The sequence below is a fragment of the Oryctolagus cuniculus genome, chromosome 2 (assembly GCF_964237555.1).
Source record: "Oryctolagus cuniculus chromosome 2, mOryCun1.1, whole genome shotgun sequence".
NCBI classification, from domain to species: domain Eukaryota; kingdom Metazoa; phylum Chordata; class Mammalia; order Lagomorpha; family Leporidae; genus Oryctolagus; species Oryctolagus cuniculus.
Genome location: NC_091433.1, coordinates 170,900,879 through 170,921,314, shown reverse-complemented (window position 1 = coordinate 170,921,314; position 20,436 = coordinate 170,900,879). Strand labels below are relative to the sequence as shown.

Below are 20,436 nucleotides of genomic sequence, written 5' to 3'. Positions count from 1 at the left end.
CAATCTAGAATTTTGGTAGCTATGGCTGGCTACATAGGCAGAATACCTTCATAGTCACCCACCAGTTAAAAAAAAAAAAAAAAAAAAAAAAAGACACCTGAATTTTGACTCTTAAAACAGGTCTCCCTGGACAGAAACACTGTGTACTTTCCATGTAGCCCACCCTTACAACAGTACAACAGCTGCAATCCTCTAGACTAGGGGTAGGGGTCATTTATTTTGGTCAGGCCCTACCACTGCAAATGCAGGCAAGACTCAAAATTCAGTAAGTCCATAACAGGTTATTTCTTGAGTTGATAATTTTGTACGGCCCATGAATTGTTATAAATATCCAAATGGCCCTTGGCAGAAAAAAAGGTTTCCCAATTCTATTCTAGAAAGTCAACAAATGTGAGGGTGGTCCACAAGGCTCTTGATGCAAGACTAAAAGGTAAAGTGATATAGAAGAAAAAACTGCAGAGTTTTGGGGAGCCTTATAAGGAAGCATTTCACTTATCTTTTTTTTTTAAGGATTTATTTTACTTATTTGAAAGACAGAGTTACAAAGAGGGTTAGAGACAGAGAGATCTTCCATCCGCTGGTTCACTCCCCAAATGGCCACAACGGCTGGAGCTGAGCTAATCCTAGGCCAGGAGCCAGAAGCTTCCTCCAGGATCTCGCACATGGGTACATGGGCCCAAGTACTTGAGCCATCCTCTGATGCTTTCCCAGGCCATAGCAGACAGCTGGATCAGAAGTGGAGCAGACAGGACAAGAAGCGGTGCCCATACAGGATGCCGGTACTGCAGGCTGGGGTTTTAACCTGCTTTACAACAGCAATGGCCCCTCTCTTACTTTTGCTCTTGATTAAATTAACCTTCAGATTAAAAAAAGCATGCATATAGAGAGGATACAGAATAATGATTCACTGTAAAAAGGAAAAAAAAGAACTAAAAAGATCCAGAATATGATACAGAACCAAAGAACTGGGGAGGGAACTAGCTAGCTGTTAATGACTTAACCAAAGTTAACATTTAAGTCTTCATAAATCCTCAGTTTGATCAATTACATGAATCTAATGAGATTCTCAAAATTAATCTCAAATTATATCTTCCTGGGGCTGGCATTTTAGCACAGCAGGTTAAGGCAATGGCCTGAAGCACCAGCATCCCATTTGGGCACTGGTCGAGTCCCAGCTGCTCCACTTCCAAAGCAGCCCTCTGCTAATCAAGAGGTAAAGCAGCGGAAGATGATCCAAGTTCCTGAGCCCTCATACCCACGTAGAGACCTGAAATAAGATCCTGGCTCCTGGCTTTGGTCTGGCCCAGCTCCAGTTTTTGCAGCCATTTAGGGAGCAAACCAGCAGACGGAAAATTCTCTCTCTCTCTCTCTTTCTCTCTCTCTCTCCTTCCCTCTCTCTCTCTCTCCTTCTCTAACTCCGCCTTTCAAAAATAAATAAGTAAATCTCTTTTAAAATCTACAACTTTCTGACTTTCCATCCAAGCAGAAATATTAGTAAGGAAGGTTTCCTAAAGAAAACATATTTCAGGTACTAGAACACCACAGTAAGCTTTATTTTGCAAACACAATCATTTAAAGCTATCATAAAGCAAAACAATGCTATAAATTACCCCAAGTTTGTTGTCAGAACTACAGAACAATTCCAATATTTGTTAAAAACAAGTTACCATTTCCATAGCCTACATTCTCTCTTAACCTTATGCCCATTTCTGGCTTTACCATCTCTGATAATGGTAATACTATGAGGTCTCAAAGATGGCATTTTCTTTAATTCATTTTAATTCCCCACACCTTCTATGTGTACGGAATCTATACAGAATCCTACGATGTTAACTTTTAACTAACTCCTGTATCTAATTCAGTCGGCTTACCTCACCTGCAACTACCTTCATCTAAAGTCACTACAACTTCTTTAATCCCATCAGAAGCAGAATCTATTTTTCTTGCCCCTTGAAATTAGCCTTGGGACTTGCTTTGACCAGCAAAATGCAGCCTAAGTGATGCTAGGCCACTTGTGGATTTAAATATCAAAAGGCCTACAAGTTTCTATTTTTGTTCATTTGTACTCTCAACTGCCACATACTCTATTTATTGGTGAGGGAACACCACGTGAAGACAGGTCTTGAAGGGTGAGTGACAAGTGGAGATAGATGAGAAGCAAATTCAGAACTGAGGTGCCACAGCAGACTACCAGTACCACAGTTCCAAAAAGAAAGGGTATCGGGTATCTTGGAACCTTGAGAATAAGACTACCTACAGACAAGCTGCCTCCACTGACCCTTCATCAAATTTCCAACCCACAAAATCATAAGCAAAAAATTAGGCATATGAAGGTAATTTGTTATGCTGCAATAGATGACTGAGACAGAACAAGAGCACTGGAAATGGGGTGCTGCTATAATAGAAACCCAAAACTGTTAAACTGGCTTTTAGGACACAGAGGCTGGCAGAAGTTGAAAGGGCAAGAATGAAACTGGAAAATACGGGAAGAGCAGTAAAGAAATTGCTAAAGAAGGAGGGAAGAAAAGGTGATTCAAACTGCACAGTGGCAGAACAACTAGCAAAACTGTCCGTGAAGCACTGAGATTAAAGGTGCAGCTAACAAGCCTGTGAACCAGCCTAAGCAGAGACAGAGGCAGAATTTCCACAGTGTTAATGGCTTCTTTATAGCTAAGTATGAGAAGATACAAGAAAAACAGTAGCTAAAGAAGGAATTTGCAAGCAAGTTTTTTTTTATTCTTAACTGATAGATATTTGCAAGCAAAATTTTAAAAAAATATTTCTAACCAGGAATTACTTAGTTGGAAAGTAACTATTTCTCCTCTCTTCAAACAACAACAAAAAAACTAAATCAAAGAAAATAGCAAGAGGGTCAAATCCAGAGCACTGCCCGTGAAAAAGTAGCCACACAATCAACAAATAAAGAACGTATCTCTAAGATCCTTTGTTAAGACTTCAGAAACACTCAGAGCAGTGTTTGCATACCTTGTCAGGTTGGCAAAAGGATTTCCAAGAAACTCACAGGGTACTAACTTGTAACCAGATATCTGATAGAAGTTCAGATATTCCACAGCACATAGCTATACTACATTGGATGACTACAATGATATTCCCATCTATATCTATATATATATACACACATACATATATATATAAAATATGACAGGATGTTGAATATTTTCTCTCTAAAGAAATTATAAATGTTTGGAGAAATAAGTATGTTTACCTTGATGTGAGCATCACACAATGTATATATGTATCAAAACAGGGCACGGTACTCCACAAATGAGTTTAATTTTTATCAGTTAAGAATGAAAATTAAAAATAAAAGAAACTTTTACAGGACCTTACTTAGTGTCTAAAGTAGACAGAGACTTGTCTCAGAAACAAGTGTAGATGTGACTGGTCTAAGGGAACATATTTAGAAACTTATAAATGGAAAATGTACAAAGTATTTAAAGGAGTTCAACTACTATGAAGCAAAAGAAACATTTCAAATCAGAGGCTTCTAAGCTTTGAAATTGGCAAATATATGAAGCAGACTGTGACCCCTATTCAAGAGCTAACAAAGCCATTCTTCTTCTTCTTATTATTATTACTATTATTATTAGTTTTAGTTTTATTTGAAAGGCAGAATCATAGTGAGAGAGGGAGAGAGAGAGAATCTTCCATCTACTGATTGATTCCCCACATGGCCGCAATAACAAGGCTGGGCCAGGCGGAAGCCAAGAGCTTCATCCGGTCTCCCACATAGGTGGCAGGGGCCCAAACACTTGAGTCTTCTTCCTATGCTTTTCCAGACACATTAGCAGGGAACTGGATGGGAAGTGGAGCAGCTGGGAATTAAACATGTGCCCTATGGGCAGTGGCTCAACCTGCTATGCCACAACAGCCCTAAGGTCCATTTCTTAGGGAAAAGTCAGACTGACTCAAAGAGTGGAGTCAACAGTCCAAAGGATCTAGTAAAATACAGGAAAAACAACAAATTACAAAACAACTACCAGAAGACAGAAGAAATCCATAATCAAGGAACACTCTCTGGTCCTTGGTTAGAGCACAGAATTGCTTTAGTTCACAGAACGCCATGCTTCCCATTCTTTCCCTCTCCAATGGGACTATCTACTGTGATTAACTATCCCTGTCTCAAAATCGCACACCCAAGGAGCCTCATTCAGACCCTAACTTGATGCAGATCATATGATAATGGACTCTGAGTTGGGGTCATAACCGGATGAGATTTTGGGGCAGCTGGAAGGGATGGATATATATTACACAGATGGTATCAACAATTTCTCTTATTCCTGTAAATTTATGTTACTCCTCCCAGAAAAAGGGGTAATCTATTTCTCCTTTCCTAAGTCTTGGCTGACATGATGATATTAAGAACTATGAAAAAGAGAATTCAGTGCAAATAGTGCTGTGTGGTTTTAGGATTAGAAACTATTTCTTCCTCTCTTAGTACCCTGTGTGCCTATGTGAAGAAGTCTAAGCATGCCAGGTTAAGACACACATGGCCCATTTCATAGTACCTTGGTACAACACCCTGCTCCAACTCCTAACTCCAGCTTTCTGTTGATGCAGACCCTGGGAGACAGAAGGGACAGTTCAAGGTACAGGCTTCCTCCCAACCAGATAGGAGACCTGGGTTTGAGTTCCCACTCCTGGCTTTGGCCCAGCCCCGCTTCAGCTGTTGGAAGCATTTGGGGAGCAAACTAGTAGATGGGAGATTTCTGTCTGCCTCTCAGATGAATTAAATTTTTTAAAAGAATAAGAAGTAGGTGCTGGTACCACGGCTCACTAGGCTAATCCTCCGCTTTGCGGCGCCAGCACACCGGGTTCTAGTCCCGGTTGGGGCGCCGGATTCTGTCCCGGTTGCCCCTCTTCCAGGCCAGCTCTCTGCTGTGGCCAGGGAGTGCAGTGGAGGATGGCCCAAGTACTTGGGCCCTGCACCCCATGGGAGACCAGGATAAGTACCTGGCTCCTGCCATCGGATCAGCGCGGTGTGCCGGCTGCAGCGTGCTGGACACAGCGGCCATTGGAGGGTGAACCAAGGAAGACCTTTCTCTCTGTCTCTCTCTCTCACTGTCCACTCTGCCTGCCAAAAAAAAAAATAAGAAGTAGGAACCCAGGTTATTCACTGCAAAAGAGGACAAGAAGATAAAAAGGCACAGCTGATAAATAAAAGTCTACCTAGAGAAAAAATGAGGGATCTCAAATGAAAGCACTAAGACCCAAGACAAGATTATTAATAATAACAAATAAGGCCATCCTGAAATCTGAGCCACCTTAGTCAACATCTTGTGGGCCAGAGCAAAATGCTCCCCTTGTCCGCTAATTCCTGACTCCAAAATTGCAAGCAATGAAACAGTTAAAATTTTAAACCACTAAATTCTGAAATAATTTGTTAAACAATAATAAATAACTCATAGAATAATAAATAATAAATAACAAATGCTACAAAGAAAAAGTACTAGGTACTACTTAAGAGTATTAGGGATCCCAGTGTAACATGACAATAACTCATTTAACACAATTAAGGAGAGCAGCTGGTGCAGCACCTGCATCCCATCTGGGCGCCGCATCCCATCTGGGCACCAGCTGGAGGACCAGATGCTCCACTTCCCATCCAGCTCTCTGCTATGCCTGGGAAAGCAGTGGAGGATGGCCCAGTCCTTGGGCCTCTGCACCTGCATGGGAGACCCAGAAGAAGCTCCTGGCTCCTGGCTTCAGATTAACGCAGCTCTGGCCACTGCAGCCAACTGGGGAGTGAACAAGCGGATAGAATACCTTTCTCGGGGCTGGCGCTGTGGCTCACCTGGTTAATCCTCTGCCTGCAGTGCCAGCATCCCATATGGGCGCCGGGTTCTAGTCCTGGCTGCTCCTCTTCCAGTCCAGCTCTCTGCTCTGGCCTGGGAGGGCAGTGGAGGATGGCCCAAGTGCTTGGGCCCCTGTACCCGTATGGGAGACCAGGAAGAAGCACCTGGCTCCTGGCTTTGGATCAGCGCAGTGCCAACCGTGGCGGCTATTTGGGGACCTTTCTCTCTCTCTCTCTCTCTCACTGTCTATCTGTCAAATAAAAAAAATAAATAAAAAATTAGAATACCTCTCTCTCTCTCTCCTTCTCTGTGTTAACTCTGACTTTAAAATAAATAAATCTTTAAAAAAAAAAAAAAGAGGGAGAACTATGAAAAGTATTTTTGTTTGCTAAAGTTTCCACTTTCTTAAGGTTTCTACAGCATATATGTCATGCTTTTAAAATAACCAAAAGAATGTTATTTTGTTAAAATCGTTAAGGATATTGTTGTCAGCTTACTGGTTTTATTCTACTGAGGTCTATTAAGTCTAAATTATATTTTCTCTTGATAAAATATGTAAATATTTCAGCAAACAAAAATTTTCTATGATCTTTTGAGGTTTAAGAATGTAATTATGATAAAAGCAATCCAAGAAATAAATGATATATGTTTTGACAATTTATGAAAACCTAGGATGTGTTAAAAGAAATTTAATTAAAATAATTGGCTTATAATTTAATATTACATGGATTTTTAAAAAATTCTTCAGGAGCCAGGCTGTGACATAGCAGGTACAGCAGCGCCTGCAGTGCTGGCATCCCATATGGATGTTCCACTTCCAATCCAGCTCTTTGCTATGGCCCAAGTCCTTGGGCCGCTATACTGGCATAGGGGACCCCAAGGAAGCTCCTGACTTCTGGCTTCAGATCAGCCCAGCTCCAGCTGTTGAGGCCATTTGGAGAGTAAACGAGAGGATGGAAGACATACCTGTCTGTCTGTCTGTCTGTCTCTCACTCTCTCTGCCTCTGCCTCTCCGTAACTCTGCCTTTCAAATAAATAAATAAATCTTTAAAAAAAAAAAAAAGCAGTGGGTTTTAGTAGGTCACAAGTATATCGGCTGATATAACATAAGCCACAGCATTAAAAATTCCATGGTAATCTTTGACTTCATTAACATATACAACAGAGAACCTACAACGCACCAAGTACTTTACTAAGGGAATATGGTAGGGGCCAGTGTTGTGGTCTAGTGGGTTAAGCTACCACCTGTAATGTCAGAATCCTATATGGGCACTGATTTGTGTCCCAGCTGCTCCACTTCTGATCCACCTCCCTACTAATGCACCTGGGTAAAGCAACTATTTAGCCCCCTGCCACTCATGTGAGAGACAAGGAAGAAGCTCCTGGGTTCTAGCTTTAGCATGGCCAAGCCTTTGCCATTGCAGCAATTTAGGGAGTAAATCAGCAACTGGGAGTTCTCTCTCTGTCTCCCACTCTCCCTCCCTCCCTCCATCTCTCCCTCTGTCTCTGTTACTCTGACTTCCAAATAAATAAATCTTAAAAGAAACAGAGACAGAATACAGTGAAAAAATTAAAAGAAATAATAATACCATATTTCAAATTAGTCAAACAGTAAGTGGAATATCAAATCCATATGAAGGAAATGGTTGAAAAAAATCAGGAAATGTGACTGACAAAGAAGAATCTCTAATTCAAATGCTGCACTAAAAGAAGAAAACTCCAGAAACTTTTTTTTTTTTTTACCAAAGTAAATTAATGAGTACCACTTGTTGGGCCTGGGGTTACACACTGTTATAGACAGTGGAAAGCAAAACAGATACTGTGTCCCTATCTTCACTCTGCTTACAGTCCAGTGAGCATCCCCACTGGAAGACCTTTAGCAGGTACCAAATAACAATCAGTCATGAGAGAAATCTGTGTGCTTCATATAAGGCTGAAATAAATGGTCTCTAAAGTTACTTCCAAATCTAAAACTTTATGATTAAATATAACACTGTACCATAAAAGAACTTAGTCATTACTCTGAGAAAAGCAATGAATGATCAAGAAAGCCAAGATACACACACTTTTTTTATATATACATTTCCATGTAACAAAATAACTCTGTCAATCTGCCTTCAGAGGCAAACTATTCAAAATCAATTTCAATCCACATTAAGACATTCTAATCTCAAATTTTTATTCACTTCAGATAACAAAATGTATTTTACCTCTTTACTCTCATAATTATCTTACCCTAGTCAAAATAATTTCAAAAAAATAATTGCCTGGTTTAAGATTTATTACATCAATCAATATACCTTTCCATGGCTTTAGCTGTATAAGGCAAGTGCATTTCAATACTGTGTTCATCTTCATCTGTTTGTAGAGACATGCGTTCAAACATTCCTGTCTTCCACAGTTCTCCGTAAACTAAAGAGATTTCAGAATACATTAAAACAATGACATTAACATATATCCTTATCCTATCAAATTCTACCCTGTTAACACAAAATAGCACGCGTTAGCAAGAGAAAGAAGCAGAGCATTGTCTTTCATTTTCATTAACAAAAAAATCCTCATTTTATAATTTACCAGGCAAAATAATACTTACTCATCATTCTATACCTAAGTTATATAAAGAAATAATAAATTTCTCATCAGTTCTTTCTTTCATAATTTTAAAATCACCCCTGGGTCTAGGCTTTTCCTTGACCTTAATCAGGGCCCACTAGCAAGAACACAGTTAATGAGAACTCCTAGTGAAATATGGAAAAGCCACTGGCCACTCATGAAATTGAATAAGGTAGCTTTGAAGTTTCATTTTTTAATAAATTGTGTGCCATTACTACTTCACATCTCAAGTTTCTGCCATACCAAGAACAGAAAATTCCTGTTAAGAATGTTATTTTCCTCAAAACTCTAAATCAAGTTCATGTGACAGATCATATCATAAATTGTACCATGCCAACTTAAAATACTTAGTAATTCAGACGCTTCTGACGAATATGTAAAACTGGATACTACAGGGCAAAGAAAAGGTGAAGTTCACCATTTGGGGGAGAGGGGTAGGAGACTATGATGAGAATATTTTATCACAGAACAATTTAATATCTAAATCCTTAAGTAGATTTTACCATACCAAAGAAAGAAAAAAAGAGAAGAATGATTTTTTTTTTACATAAAATTACACCTGGTTTAAAATTCTCCATTTCTTCATTAGCAAGCTATGCAAAATCTAAAATTTTCTGAATGCTTCAATAAGGTTTTGAAAGTGAAGTATGAGGGTCCAGCACTGTGGGTTAAGCTGCTGTCAGCAACGTGGGCATCCCATATCGGCACCAGTTCAAGTCCTGGCTGTTTCACTTCCAATCCAGCTCCCTGCTATTACACCCGGGAAATCAGTAAAGGATCGCCCAAGTTCTTGGGCCCCTGCACAAACATGGGAGACCCAGAAGAAGCTCCTGGCTCCTGGCTTCAGCCTGACCCAGCTCTAACCACTGCAGCCATTTGGGAAGTGAACTAGTAGATGAAAGATCGATTGATCGCTCGCTCGCTCTCTCTCTCTCTCTGTGTATGTGTGTGTCTTCTCTAATTCTGATTTTCAAATACATAAATAAAAATTTTTTTTAAAAAAGTGATGTGTGTCCCCTAAAACCATCTAAGGGCCTAAGCTTCATTAATAAGATATATTCCAGGGGCCGACCTTGTGGCATAGTGGGTAAAGCCACTGCCTGCACTGCTGGCAACCCATATGGGAACCAGTTCAAGACCAAGCTGCTCCACTTCTGTTCTAGCTCTCTGCCATGGTTTGGGACAGCAGCAGAAAATGGCCCAAGTGCTTGGGCCCCTGCACCTGCATGGGAGACCTGGAAGAAGCTCCTGGCTCCCAGCTTTGGATTGGCCCAGTTCCCGCTGTTGCGGCCAATTGGGGAGTGAACCAGAGGGTGGAAGATCTCTCTCTCGCTCTCTGCCTCTCCTTCTCTCTGTGTAACTCTGAATTTCAAATAAATAAATAAATCTTTAAAAAAAGATACATTCCAATAACAAATTCCTACTACTCTGTGATACTTAAAACCTCAAATTGGCCGGCGCCGCGGCTCAATAGGCTAATCCTCCACCTAGTGGCGCCAGCACACCAGGTTCCAGTCCCGGTCAGGGACCAGTCCCGGATTCTGTCCCAGTTGCCCCTCTTCCAGGCCAGCTCTCTGCTGTGGCCAGGGAGTGCAGTGGAGGATGGCCCAAGTGCTTGGGCCCTGCACCCCATGGGAGACCAGGAGAAGCACCTGGTTCCTGCCTTCGGATCAGCGCGGTGCGCCGGCCACAGCGCCAGCCCATTGGAGGGTGAACCAATGGCAAAGGAAGACCTTTCTGTCTGTCTCTCTCTCTCTCACTGTCCACTCTGCCTGTCCAAAAAAAAAAAAAACCTCAAATTATGAAAATTTAAGTCTAAAACAAAAGAGCTAATCATTTCTTTTACAAATCAATTATTTTCATTTAACAGAAGAAAGTGCTGCAAAATTTCCTGAAACAAAAGCACCCCAAATGTAATAATCTGATGAGAGGGAAAGATAAAACCAAGTTTATGAAGGTAATTATTTTGAGGAACGCAAATCTTTGTTCAGGATGTATTGTTTCATATTTTTCTCTTACTTCTCCAAAAATATTGGTATAAACTTGAAAGGTTTTAATTTATACATGTGTTATGTAGAAACTATGATTTCTGGAACACTCAGGAAAAAATAACAAACAAATTAACGTAGTTAAAAATAACAGAAGATTCGGCCAGTGCCGCGGCTCACTAGGCTAATCCTCCGCCTAGCGGCGCTGGCACACCGGGTTCTAGTCCCGGTCGGGGCGCCAGATTCTGTCCCGGTTGCCCCTCTTCCAGGCCAGCCCTCTTCTGTGGCCAGGGAGTGCAGTGGAGGATGGCCCAGGTGCTTGGGCCCTGCACTCGCATGGGAGACCGGGAAAAGCACCTAGCTCCTGGCTCCTGCCATCGGATCAGCGTGGTGCGCCAGCCGCAGTGCGCCGGCCGCGGCTGCCATTGGAGGGTGAACCAACGGCAAAGGAAGACCTTTCTCTCTGTCTCTCTCTCTCACTGTCCACTCTGCCTGTCAAAAAAAAAAAAAAAAAAAAAAAAAAAAAAAAAAAAAAAAAAAACAGAAGATTCATGTAGGGGCCGGCGCTGTGGCGCAGCGGGTTAACATCCTAGCCTGAAGCACTGGCATCCAATATGGGCGCCAGTTCGAGACCCAGCCACTCCACTTCCAATCCAGCTCTCTGCTATGGCCTGGGAAAGCAATATAAAATGGCCCAAGTCCTTGGGCCCCTACACCCGTGTGGGAGACCCAGAAGAGGCTCCTGGCTCCTCGCTTCGGATCGGCGCAGCTCCAGCTGTTGTAGCCCGTTGGGGAGTGAGCCACTGGACGGAAGATCTCTCCCTCTCTTTCTCTCTCTGCCTCTCTTCTCTCTGTGTAACTCTGACTTTCAAATAAGTAAATAAATATTTTTAAAAAAAGATTCATGTAGAAGTTAATCTTTTATAAGTTATAAAACGATAGTCCCATTTTTTCACCACAAAATCACTTGAGAGGAAATACATGTCTTATCATCACTATCTATTTACAGTTGTGGGGAGCAACTCGGACTAGACTAAGTTACTGGAATTAAGACTTATTCTATGCATCTGCTCTCCCACAATATGGCGCTGAGAAGGGAGAAACAGCTTCTACACAGCTGCCTCCAGTTCAACCAATAAACTGTAGGACCTACTCCTGATTGGAGGAGAGCAGCATACTCGGCGTGTGGGTAGCAGAGTTGGGATTGGCGGAAGAGGACTATAAAGAAGGAGAGAGACAACATGCACGAGGAACATCTAAGGGGAACATCTATCTGAAGGAACACCTGTGCAGCCCCTGAGAGAGCCGGCTGGCGGTGTGCTGCTCCCCGCGGAAGTGGGGAAAGTGGCTAGGGGGAACCGCCCTTCCACGGAGGTGGAAGGGATGGTAGCCAACCCGGGAAGAACCAGCAGCAAAACCCGGGGAGGGCAGAGCAGACAAAAGAACAGCGCAGGGTCCTGTGTCGTTCCTCCACGAAGAGGGGGAGCGACATAATGGTGCCGTGACTCGGATATGAAGCCTAGGCAGGGTTTAGTGTCGTTCCTCCACGAAGAGGGGGAGCGACAACAGTGGGAAAAGTGATTCACATATGAGACATTATAATATGCCCATATTTTTCATCAAGTTGGTATGGGTATCTAATTTCTTGACTCATGGTACAAAGACTACATGGTACATCCCTGAATACAATAACCACTATAGTCTGGACACGTAGAACCTGACAAAGTTCTGCAGCTAGTAGGAAAACACTAGGCATCTTTTAGGAATATGGAAGATTGATTATCTATCTTTCTTTTGATTTTATACAGATTAGTTGTAACAAATTCTTTTTTAAAAATTGATATATTGTCTATCACTTATATTTTTAAGTTTTTAAAATTAATTTAAAATTCCTGTTAGAAGCACTTTAGCTATTTAAAACCCATAAGACTTCTATATACTTACTCTTTTGGTCAATACGAAGGTCATACAGAGGCGTCCTATATATATCCACACTGGAAAGTGCACATCGAGAGAGGGGCACGTGATGAGAAGGTCCAAGGATGAAAATTCTCCGGCTGGGAGAGATACACAGCAAAAATAGAGCAAATGCACTTCTACACAAACACTGTTAAATAATTACTTCTTCCTCTTAATTGATTTGATTACCTAATATTTAAATTGCGTTCCCCTAAAATTTATATATTGAGTCCCAATCCAAGAACCTCAGATTGAAACCAGATTTGGAGATAGTCTTTAAGGAAGGGATTAAGTTAAAATGAGGTCATCAGGGTAGGACCCTAATCCGATTTGACAGGCGTCCTTGTAAGAAGAGACACCAGGGAGTGGCCTGCCTGAACAGAGGGATGATTATGTCTGAGGAGACAGCAAGAGGGCGGTCATCCACAAGCCAAGGAAAGAGGCCTCAGGAAAAGCCAGCTCTGCCAGCACCTTGATCCTGGACCTCTCCCTTCCAGAGCTCTGGAAAAGAGCTCTGTTGTTTAGGCCACTCAGTCCATGATATTTGCTCATGTTAGTCACAGAAAACTAACACACCTAACTAATGATTTGCTCTTCCATAAATTAAATTCCTTACTCCTTTCTTTATGTTAGAAGGCTTTTAAAAGAACTATATTCAATAACAAGGACTACCAGCTAACAATATTTACAGTACACCAACCTGCTATGCATAAAATCATCTCTGTATTCACAACATCCAGGATACAAGTTTTCAAAAACTGCATTTTATTAACTGAATTTTAACCATTTCAGCTGCTAAAATCTCAAAATGCTAAACTTCTAGAATCACCTTCTAGGATATACCATAACTTTAACAAAATGTGTAACAGCGTAAAATTCTAAAAATCCATATAAATATCATTACAAAGACACATCTTGAAAAAACTGTTTTCACTTTTTTGTGTGTGTGGAAGAGAGAACAGCATTTTACAGGGGAAGAAATCTATGTAATAAGCTTCCTCTACTTCCTTTCAAGTAGAAGTCAGTCCCAAAAACAAAGAAATCTGATTACATGTTACTTGCACTGCAGTCTAAAGAGAAGAAGCTACACTGTAGCTTAAATCTTTATCTTGACATCAACTTCCTCTCACTGTACTTCCAACATCCAAACCAAACCCATAACCTAAATTCCAACTACCCACTTTCTCTGTTCTCTAAGATTCATATGAACCAACACTTCTGTACCATACACAAACAAAACAGCTTACAGCATACAAAAAATTTGCAGGGCATGGAATATGAACTTTAGCAATGTACTTATTTTTACTACAGCTAAGAAAATTAATGAATCTTTTACCACACGTTACTTTGTATTTTGGGAAAGAAAAGAGGAGAAATAAAGTTGCAGCTGATGCTCCACTTAGTCTCCAAACTCCCTCAAGAAGTCACACACAGCAAACATTTAAGACTTCACTTGGGGCCGGCACTGTGGTTCACTTGGTTAATCCTCCGCCTGTGGCACCGGCATCCCATATGGGCACTGGTTCTAGTCTTGGTTGCTCCTCTTCCAGTCCAGCTTTCTGCTGTGGCCTGGGAAGGCAGTGGAGGATGGCCCAAGTGCTTGGGTCCCTGCACCAGCATGGGAGACCAGGAAGAAGACCTGGCTGCTGGCTTTGGATCGGCGGAGCTCCAGCCGTCACAGCCATTTGGGGAATGAACCAACGGAAAGAAGACCTTTCTCTCTGTCTCTCTCTGTCTGTTTGTCTGTCTGTCTCTCTCTCTCTCTCACTGTCTAACTCTGTCAAATAAATTTAAAAAAAAAAAAAAAAAAAGACTTCACTCACCCACAGGCCACTTCTGGTCAGAAACATACTCTCTTTCTCCACACTATTCTACCAACACACTATTAGCGCTGCAAATCCTCAATTCTTGTCATCAATTCAACAATCATGTCCAAAACAAAAACAGTCCAACCTATGGATTCCTAAATGAACAAAACAAAAAGATTCCTATCTGTTCTCCTATCTTAACAGCACCTAAATATCCTAACAACTGTTTAAACTGAAGTCTAATATGGGACATATATAATGCTAACTCAGGAATGTGTGGGTGACCTGCTTAAACTCAGGTATAATATGAACAAAGAATCAATCATAAAAAGTATTTTCATTGAGAAACGTATTTTTCCCATTTGTACGTGTATTTTTAATTAATAAAAAGAACAGATTTCATGCAGTTCATATTTTTAATTAACAAAATGAATTAATAATTACATTAATGTATAGTATATATTGGTATATTAATAATTTATTTATTTATTTGAAAGAGTTACAGAGAGGGAGAGACAGAAAGAGGAAGAAATGGAGAGACAGGCCTTCCATCTGCTGGTTCACTCCCCAAGTGGCCTAAACGGCCAGCGCTGGGTTAGGTCGAAGCCAGGAACAAGGAGCTTCATTCCAGGTCTCCCACATGGGTGCAGGGACCCAAGTCATCTTCCAGTGCTTTCTCAGCCCATTAACAGGGAACTGGACTGGAAGTCAAGCAGCCAAGACACAAATCAGAACCCACGTTGGATGCTGGCATTCAAAGTGGAAGCTTTACCTGTTGCACCACAAGGCCAGCCACAGATATGATTCTAAAAATATAATGATACTACCCTCCCTCCCTCCTTGAGGAATGTATTTCCATGAGACAGACAAAGGGATACTAAAATTAGAACAAGAGCGGGCTCTATGTGGCAGAGGGATGAGCCACCATTTGAGATACCCGCACACCATATTACAATGCCTAGTTCAAGTCCTTAGCTACTCTAAGCTTCCAATCCAGCTGCCTGCTCATAAATCTGGGAGATAGCTGATGACGGCCCAACTACTTGGGTTCTTGCCACTTGTGTAGGTGACTTGGAGAAAGTTCCTGGCTCCTAGCTTCACTCTGGCCTAGTCCACGCTATTGTAGGCATTTGGGAAGTGAACTAGCAGATGGAAGATATCTTCTCCCACCCACCCCCCAATCCCCATCACTCTGCCTTTCAAATAAATAAATATTTAAAAATTAGTTAAAATAGGAAATGATTTTTAAGATATCAATCTAGAATCAATGCACAGACAGAATCCAAAAGCTTAACATGATTTTCTAACAGCAGCCAAAAACAGCCAGCACTGCTCCAGAAATAAACCCCAAAGGTCTGCTCCAAGTCCAGCAGCCTCCTCTGGTATCTGACCACTTTCCTGGCTTGCCTTGTGGGAGACCAAACCAAGACTTAAGAGGAAAGGCCCTCCATCAACCCTGAAGTATTTAATTGTATACCCAACAGATTCTTTCTAGTTCAGTAAAAATTCATTCATACTCAGTATAGTAAAGTTCCACATCTGACTGAGAAGATGAGGGAAAAAAAATGGTTTAGGTCAAATCAGTATAAAAATCCTTAAAAATAATGTACTTGAAAACAAAACAAAAACTGCTAGTTATCACTAAAGAGAAGGAAACAGAATGCATATGAACCCAGTTGTAATCTCTATATCAGACTCTTTATTAGCTAAGTGCTAACAAAAGAAAATTAACAGGGGCCAGCATTGTGGCATAGCAGGTAATGCAGCTGCCTACAATGCAAGCAACCATATGGGCACCTGTTCAGGTCCTGGCTACTCCACTTCCAGTCCAGCTCCCTGCTAAAGGCCTGGGAGAAGCCACAGAATATGGCCCCAGCATTTAGGTACCTGCCACCCATGTGGGAGACTGGGATGAAGCTCCTAGATTTTTGGCCTGGCCCAGCACTGGCCATTGAAGCCACATAGGGAGTGAACTAGTATATGGAAGACCTCTCTGTCTCTCCCTCTCTCTGTAACTCTGCTTTTCAAATGAATAAATAAATGTTTAAAAAATAAAGAAAACTTATAGTGAACATTAAAGTTCACGCAGCTTCTTTTGACAGACTGCTGTATCTGTAAACATCAAGGTCATGGGAATATTTTGGAAAGAAATGAGTAACAGGAATAAGGGACCAAGTAATATTCCCTCCCTTCAGTTGCAAGATATTGTGTCTTTAAATAAATATGTATTTTTGGGGGGGTTGGCACTGCGGGGAAGGATGCCACCTGCAATGGCAGCATCCATATGGGCGCCGGTTCAAGTCCCGGCTGCTCTACTACCGGTCCAACTCTCTGCTATGGCTTGGGAAAACAGGAAAAGACAGCCCAAGTCCTTGGGCACCTGCACCCACGTGAGAGACCTAGAAGAAGCTCTTGGCTCCTGGCTTTGGCCTGGCCAAGCCCTGGCCTTGCGGCCATTTAGGGGAGTGAACCAGCAGATCGAAGACCTCTCTCTCTCTGCCTTTCCTCTCTCTATGTAACTCTGACTTTCAAATAAATAAATAAATCTTTAAAAAAAATATATATATACTTTTAATATTAGTATATCTGCACTATCACTACAAATGTAAAAGAAATTTTTAATATGGAAAAAATAGGGAGGGAGGAATCATTAGGCATACTCTTAGTAAGAAATGTACTTACCATGTAACAACTCCAGAGAACTCACATTTGTGGAGTTACCATGGTGATTATAGTCTGTGTACCCAAAATGTAAACTGCCTTTCTATTTACAATTTCATAAATATTTATTCAACTACTTACTCCAGATAATGAAAAATAACTCAATTTTTTAAGGAAGTAGAGATTTTAACTAAAGAAAAAAATGTCATGTGACCCCAAGAAAGATTACTTTTAGTTCTGTTTTTCTGTCCTTTGTTGAAATATATGAATCAAATCAAGTAATAACTTGTACATAAGTACACTGTGAGTTTTAAATCAGTATGTGTATGTGTGAGTGTATGTCTCTAATTAATTTGGAGAAAAAATATCCACAGTCCATAAGATGGTTTCTAAAGTCTGAAATAAACTAGTCCCTTCTTTGTTATTCTGTCCCCCCCCCCTTTTTTTTTAAAGATTTACTTCTTTATTTGAAAGTCAGAGTTACACAGAGAGAGAAGGAAAGGCAGAAAGAGAGAGAGGTCTTCCATCCGCTGGTTCACTCCCCAACTGGCCACAACATCCGGATCTGGCCAATCCAAAGCCAGGAGCCACGAGCTTCTTTTCAGGGTCTCCCATGTGGGTGCAGGGACCCAAGGACTTGGGCCATCTTCTACTGTTTTCCTGAGCCATAGCAGAGAGATGGATTGAAAGTTGAGCAGCCAGTACCCATGGGATGCCAGCACCGCTGGCAGCAGCTGTAACCGATACGCCACAGCGCCAGTCCCTGACCCCTCTTGATCATTAACATTTTTTATGTATATATCTTCCCTAAGAACGCCAAATGTCTCTGCCTACATCCAAGTTTTCACACATGCCTTACAAAGCAGGTCTTCGGGCACTGGTGCTGTAGCATAGCAGGTAAAGCCACAGCCTGCAGCACTGGCATCCCATATAGCGCACCGATTCAAGACCTAGTTGCTCCACTTCTGATCCAATGCCCTGCTATGAGTAGCAGATGGCCCAAGTGCTTGGGTATTAAGTATTAAGTAGAACAAAAAAATACTAAAAAGAATAAAATAGTAAGCTGTTCCTCGACAGTCAGGACAAGAGCTGATCAAGTCACTTTTTCTCAAGGTGTTCATTTCACTTCCACAGGGTTCCTTTTAGGTGCTCAGTTATTTGTAACAGACCAGAGAGAACATAAGATATTTGTCCCTTGGGGAATGGCTTATTTCATTCAGCATCATGTTTTCCATATTCCTCCATTTTGTTGCAAATGACTGGATTTCACTGTTTTTGACTGCTGTATAGTATTCTATAGAGTACATATCCCATAATTTCTTTATCTAGTCTTCTGTTGATGGCCATTTAGGTTGATTCCATGCCTTAGCTATTCTGAATTGAGCTAGAATAAACACTAAGGTGCAGACAGCTCTTTTATTTACCAATTTAATTTCCTTTGGGTAAATTCCAAGGAGTGGGATGGCTCGGTCATGTGGTAGGGCTACATTCAGGTTTCTGAGGAATTGCCAAACTGGCTTCCATAGTGGCTTTACCAGTTTGCATTCCCACCAACAGTGGATTAGTGTGCCTTTTTCCCCACATCCTCACCAGCATCTGTTGTTAGCTGATTTCTGTATGTAAGCCATTCTAAACGGGGTTAGGTGAAACCTCATTGTGGTTTCGATTTGCATTTCCCTGATTGCTAGTGATCCTGAACATTTTTTCATGTGTCTATTAGTCGTTTGGAATTTCTCTTTTGAAAAATGCCTATTTAGGTCCTTGGCCCATCTCTTAAGTGGGTTGTTTGTTTTGTTGTTGTGGAGTTTCTGATCTCTTTGTAGATTCTGGTTATTAATCCTTTAGCAGTTGCATAATTTGCAAATATTTTTTCCCAATCTGTTGGTTGCCTCTTCACTTTCCTGACTGTTTCTTTTGAAGTAAGAAACTTCTCAATTTGATGCAATCCCAATTGTTAATTTTGGCTTTGACTGCCTGTGCCTCTGGGGTCTCTTCCAAGAAATCTTTGCCTATGCCTATTTCTTGGCAGGGTTGCTTCGATGTTCTCTAATAACTTGATGGTGTCAGGTCATAGATTTAGATCTTTAATCCATGTTGAGTGGATTTTTTTGTAAGGTGTAAGGAAGGGGTCTTGCTTCATGCTTCTGCACGTGGAAATCCAGTTTTCCCAGCACCATTTGTTGAATAGACTGTCCTTACTCCAGGGATTAGTTTTAGATCCCTGATCAAATATAAGTTAGCTGTAGATGTTTGGATTGATTTCTGGTGTTTCTATTCTGTCCCATTGGTCTATCCATCTGTTTCTGTACCAGTACCATGCTCTTTTGATTATAACTGCCCTGTAGTATGTCCTGAAATCTGGTATTGTGATGCCTCCGGCTTTGTTTTTGTTGTACAAGATTGTTTTAGCTCTGCAAGGTCTCCTGTGCCGCCATATGAATTTCAGCATCATTTTTTCCAGATCTGAGAAGAATGTCTTTGGTATCTTGATTGGTATCACATTGAATCTATAAATTGCTTTTGGGAGAATGGACATCTTGATGATATTGATTCTTCCAATCCATGAGCATGGAAATTTTTCCATTTTTGGGTATCCTCTTCTATTTCATTCTTTAAGATGTTGTAATTCTCATCATAGAGATCTTTGACGTCCTTGGTTAAGTTTATTCCAAGGTATTTGATTGTTTTTGTAGCTATTGTGAATGGGATTGATCTTAGAAGTTCTTGCTCAGCCGTGGCATTGCCTGTGTATACAAAGGCTGTTGATTTTTGTGTATTGATCTTATATCCTGCTACTTTGCCAAACTCTTCTGAGTTCCAATACTCTTAGTAGAGTTCTTTGGATCCCCTAAATAATCATATCATCTGCAAAGAGGGACAGCTTGACTTCTTCCTTCCCAATCTGTATTCCTTTTATTTCTTTTTCTTGCCTAATGGCTCTGGCTAAAATTTCCAGTAATATACTGAATAACAATGGTGAGAGTGGGCATCCCTATCTGGTACCAGATCTCAGTGGAAAAGCTTCCAACTTTTCCCCATTCAATAGGATGCTGGCCGTGCATTTTTCATAGATTGCTTTGATTGTATTGAGGAATGTTCCTTCTACACCCAATTTGCTTAGAGTTTTCATCATGAAAGGGTGTTGTATTTTATCAAATGCTTTCTCTGAATCTACTGAGATAATCATATGGTATTTCTTCTGGAGTTTGCTAATGTGGTATATCACATTGATTGATTTGTGAACAGTGAACCATCCCTGCATACCAGGGATAAATCCCACTTGGTCTGGGTGGATGATCTTTCTGATGTGTTGTTGCATTCTATTGGCCAGAATTTTATTGAGTATTTTTGCATCTATGTTCATCAGGGAAATTGGTCTGTAGTTCTCTTTCTCTGCTGCATCTTTCAGGTTTAGGAATTAGGTGATGCTGGCTTCATAGAAAGAATTTGACATGATTCCCGCTTTTTCAATTGTTCTGAATAGATTGAGAAGAATTGAGTTAGTTCTTTAAATGTCTGGTAGAATTCAGCAGTGAATCCATCCGGTCCTGGGCTTTTCTTTGTTGGGAAGGCCTTTATTACTGATTCAAT

At 41.1% G+C, this 20,436-nt stretch overlaps 1 protein-coding gene across 2 annotated transcripts in view; it reads right to left on the bottom strand.

Moving 5' to 3' along the window:
- MEMO1 (mediator of cell motility 1) overlaps positions 1–20,436 on the bottom strand; it is a 128,177-nt gene that overhangs the window by 37,786 nt on the left and 69,955 nt on the right. For both annotated transcript variants that reach the window (XM_051843036.2, XM_070069276.1), the window contains exons 5-6: positions 12,362–12,474; positions 8,117–8,228 (exon numbers count right to left, since the gene is read on the bottom strand). In XM_051843036.2, the coding sequence (XP_051698996.1) occupies positions 8,117–8,228; positions 12,362–12,474 (225 nt within the window). The remainder of the gene's footprint in view (positions 1–8,116; positions 8,229–12,361; positions 12,475–20,436) is intronic.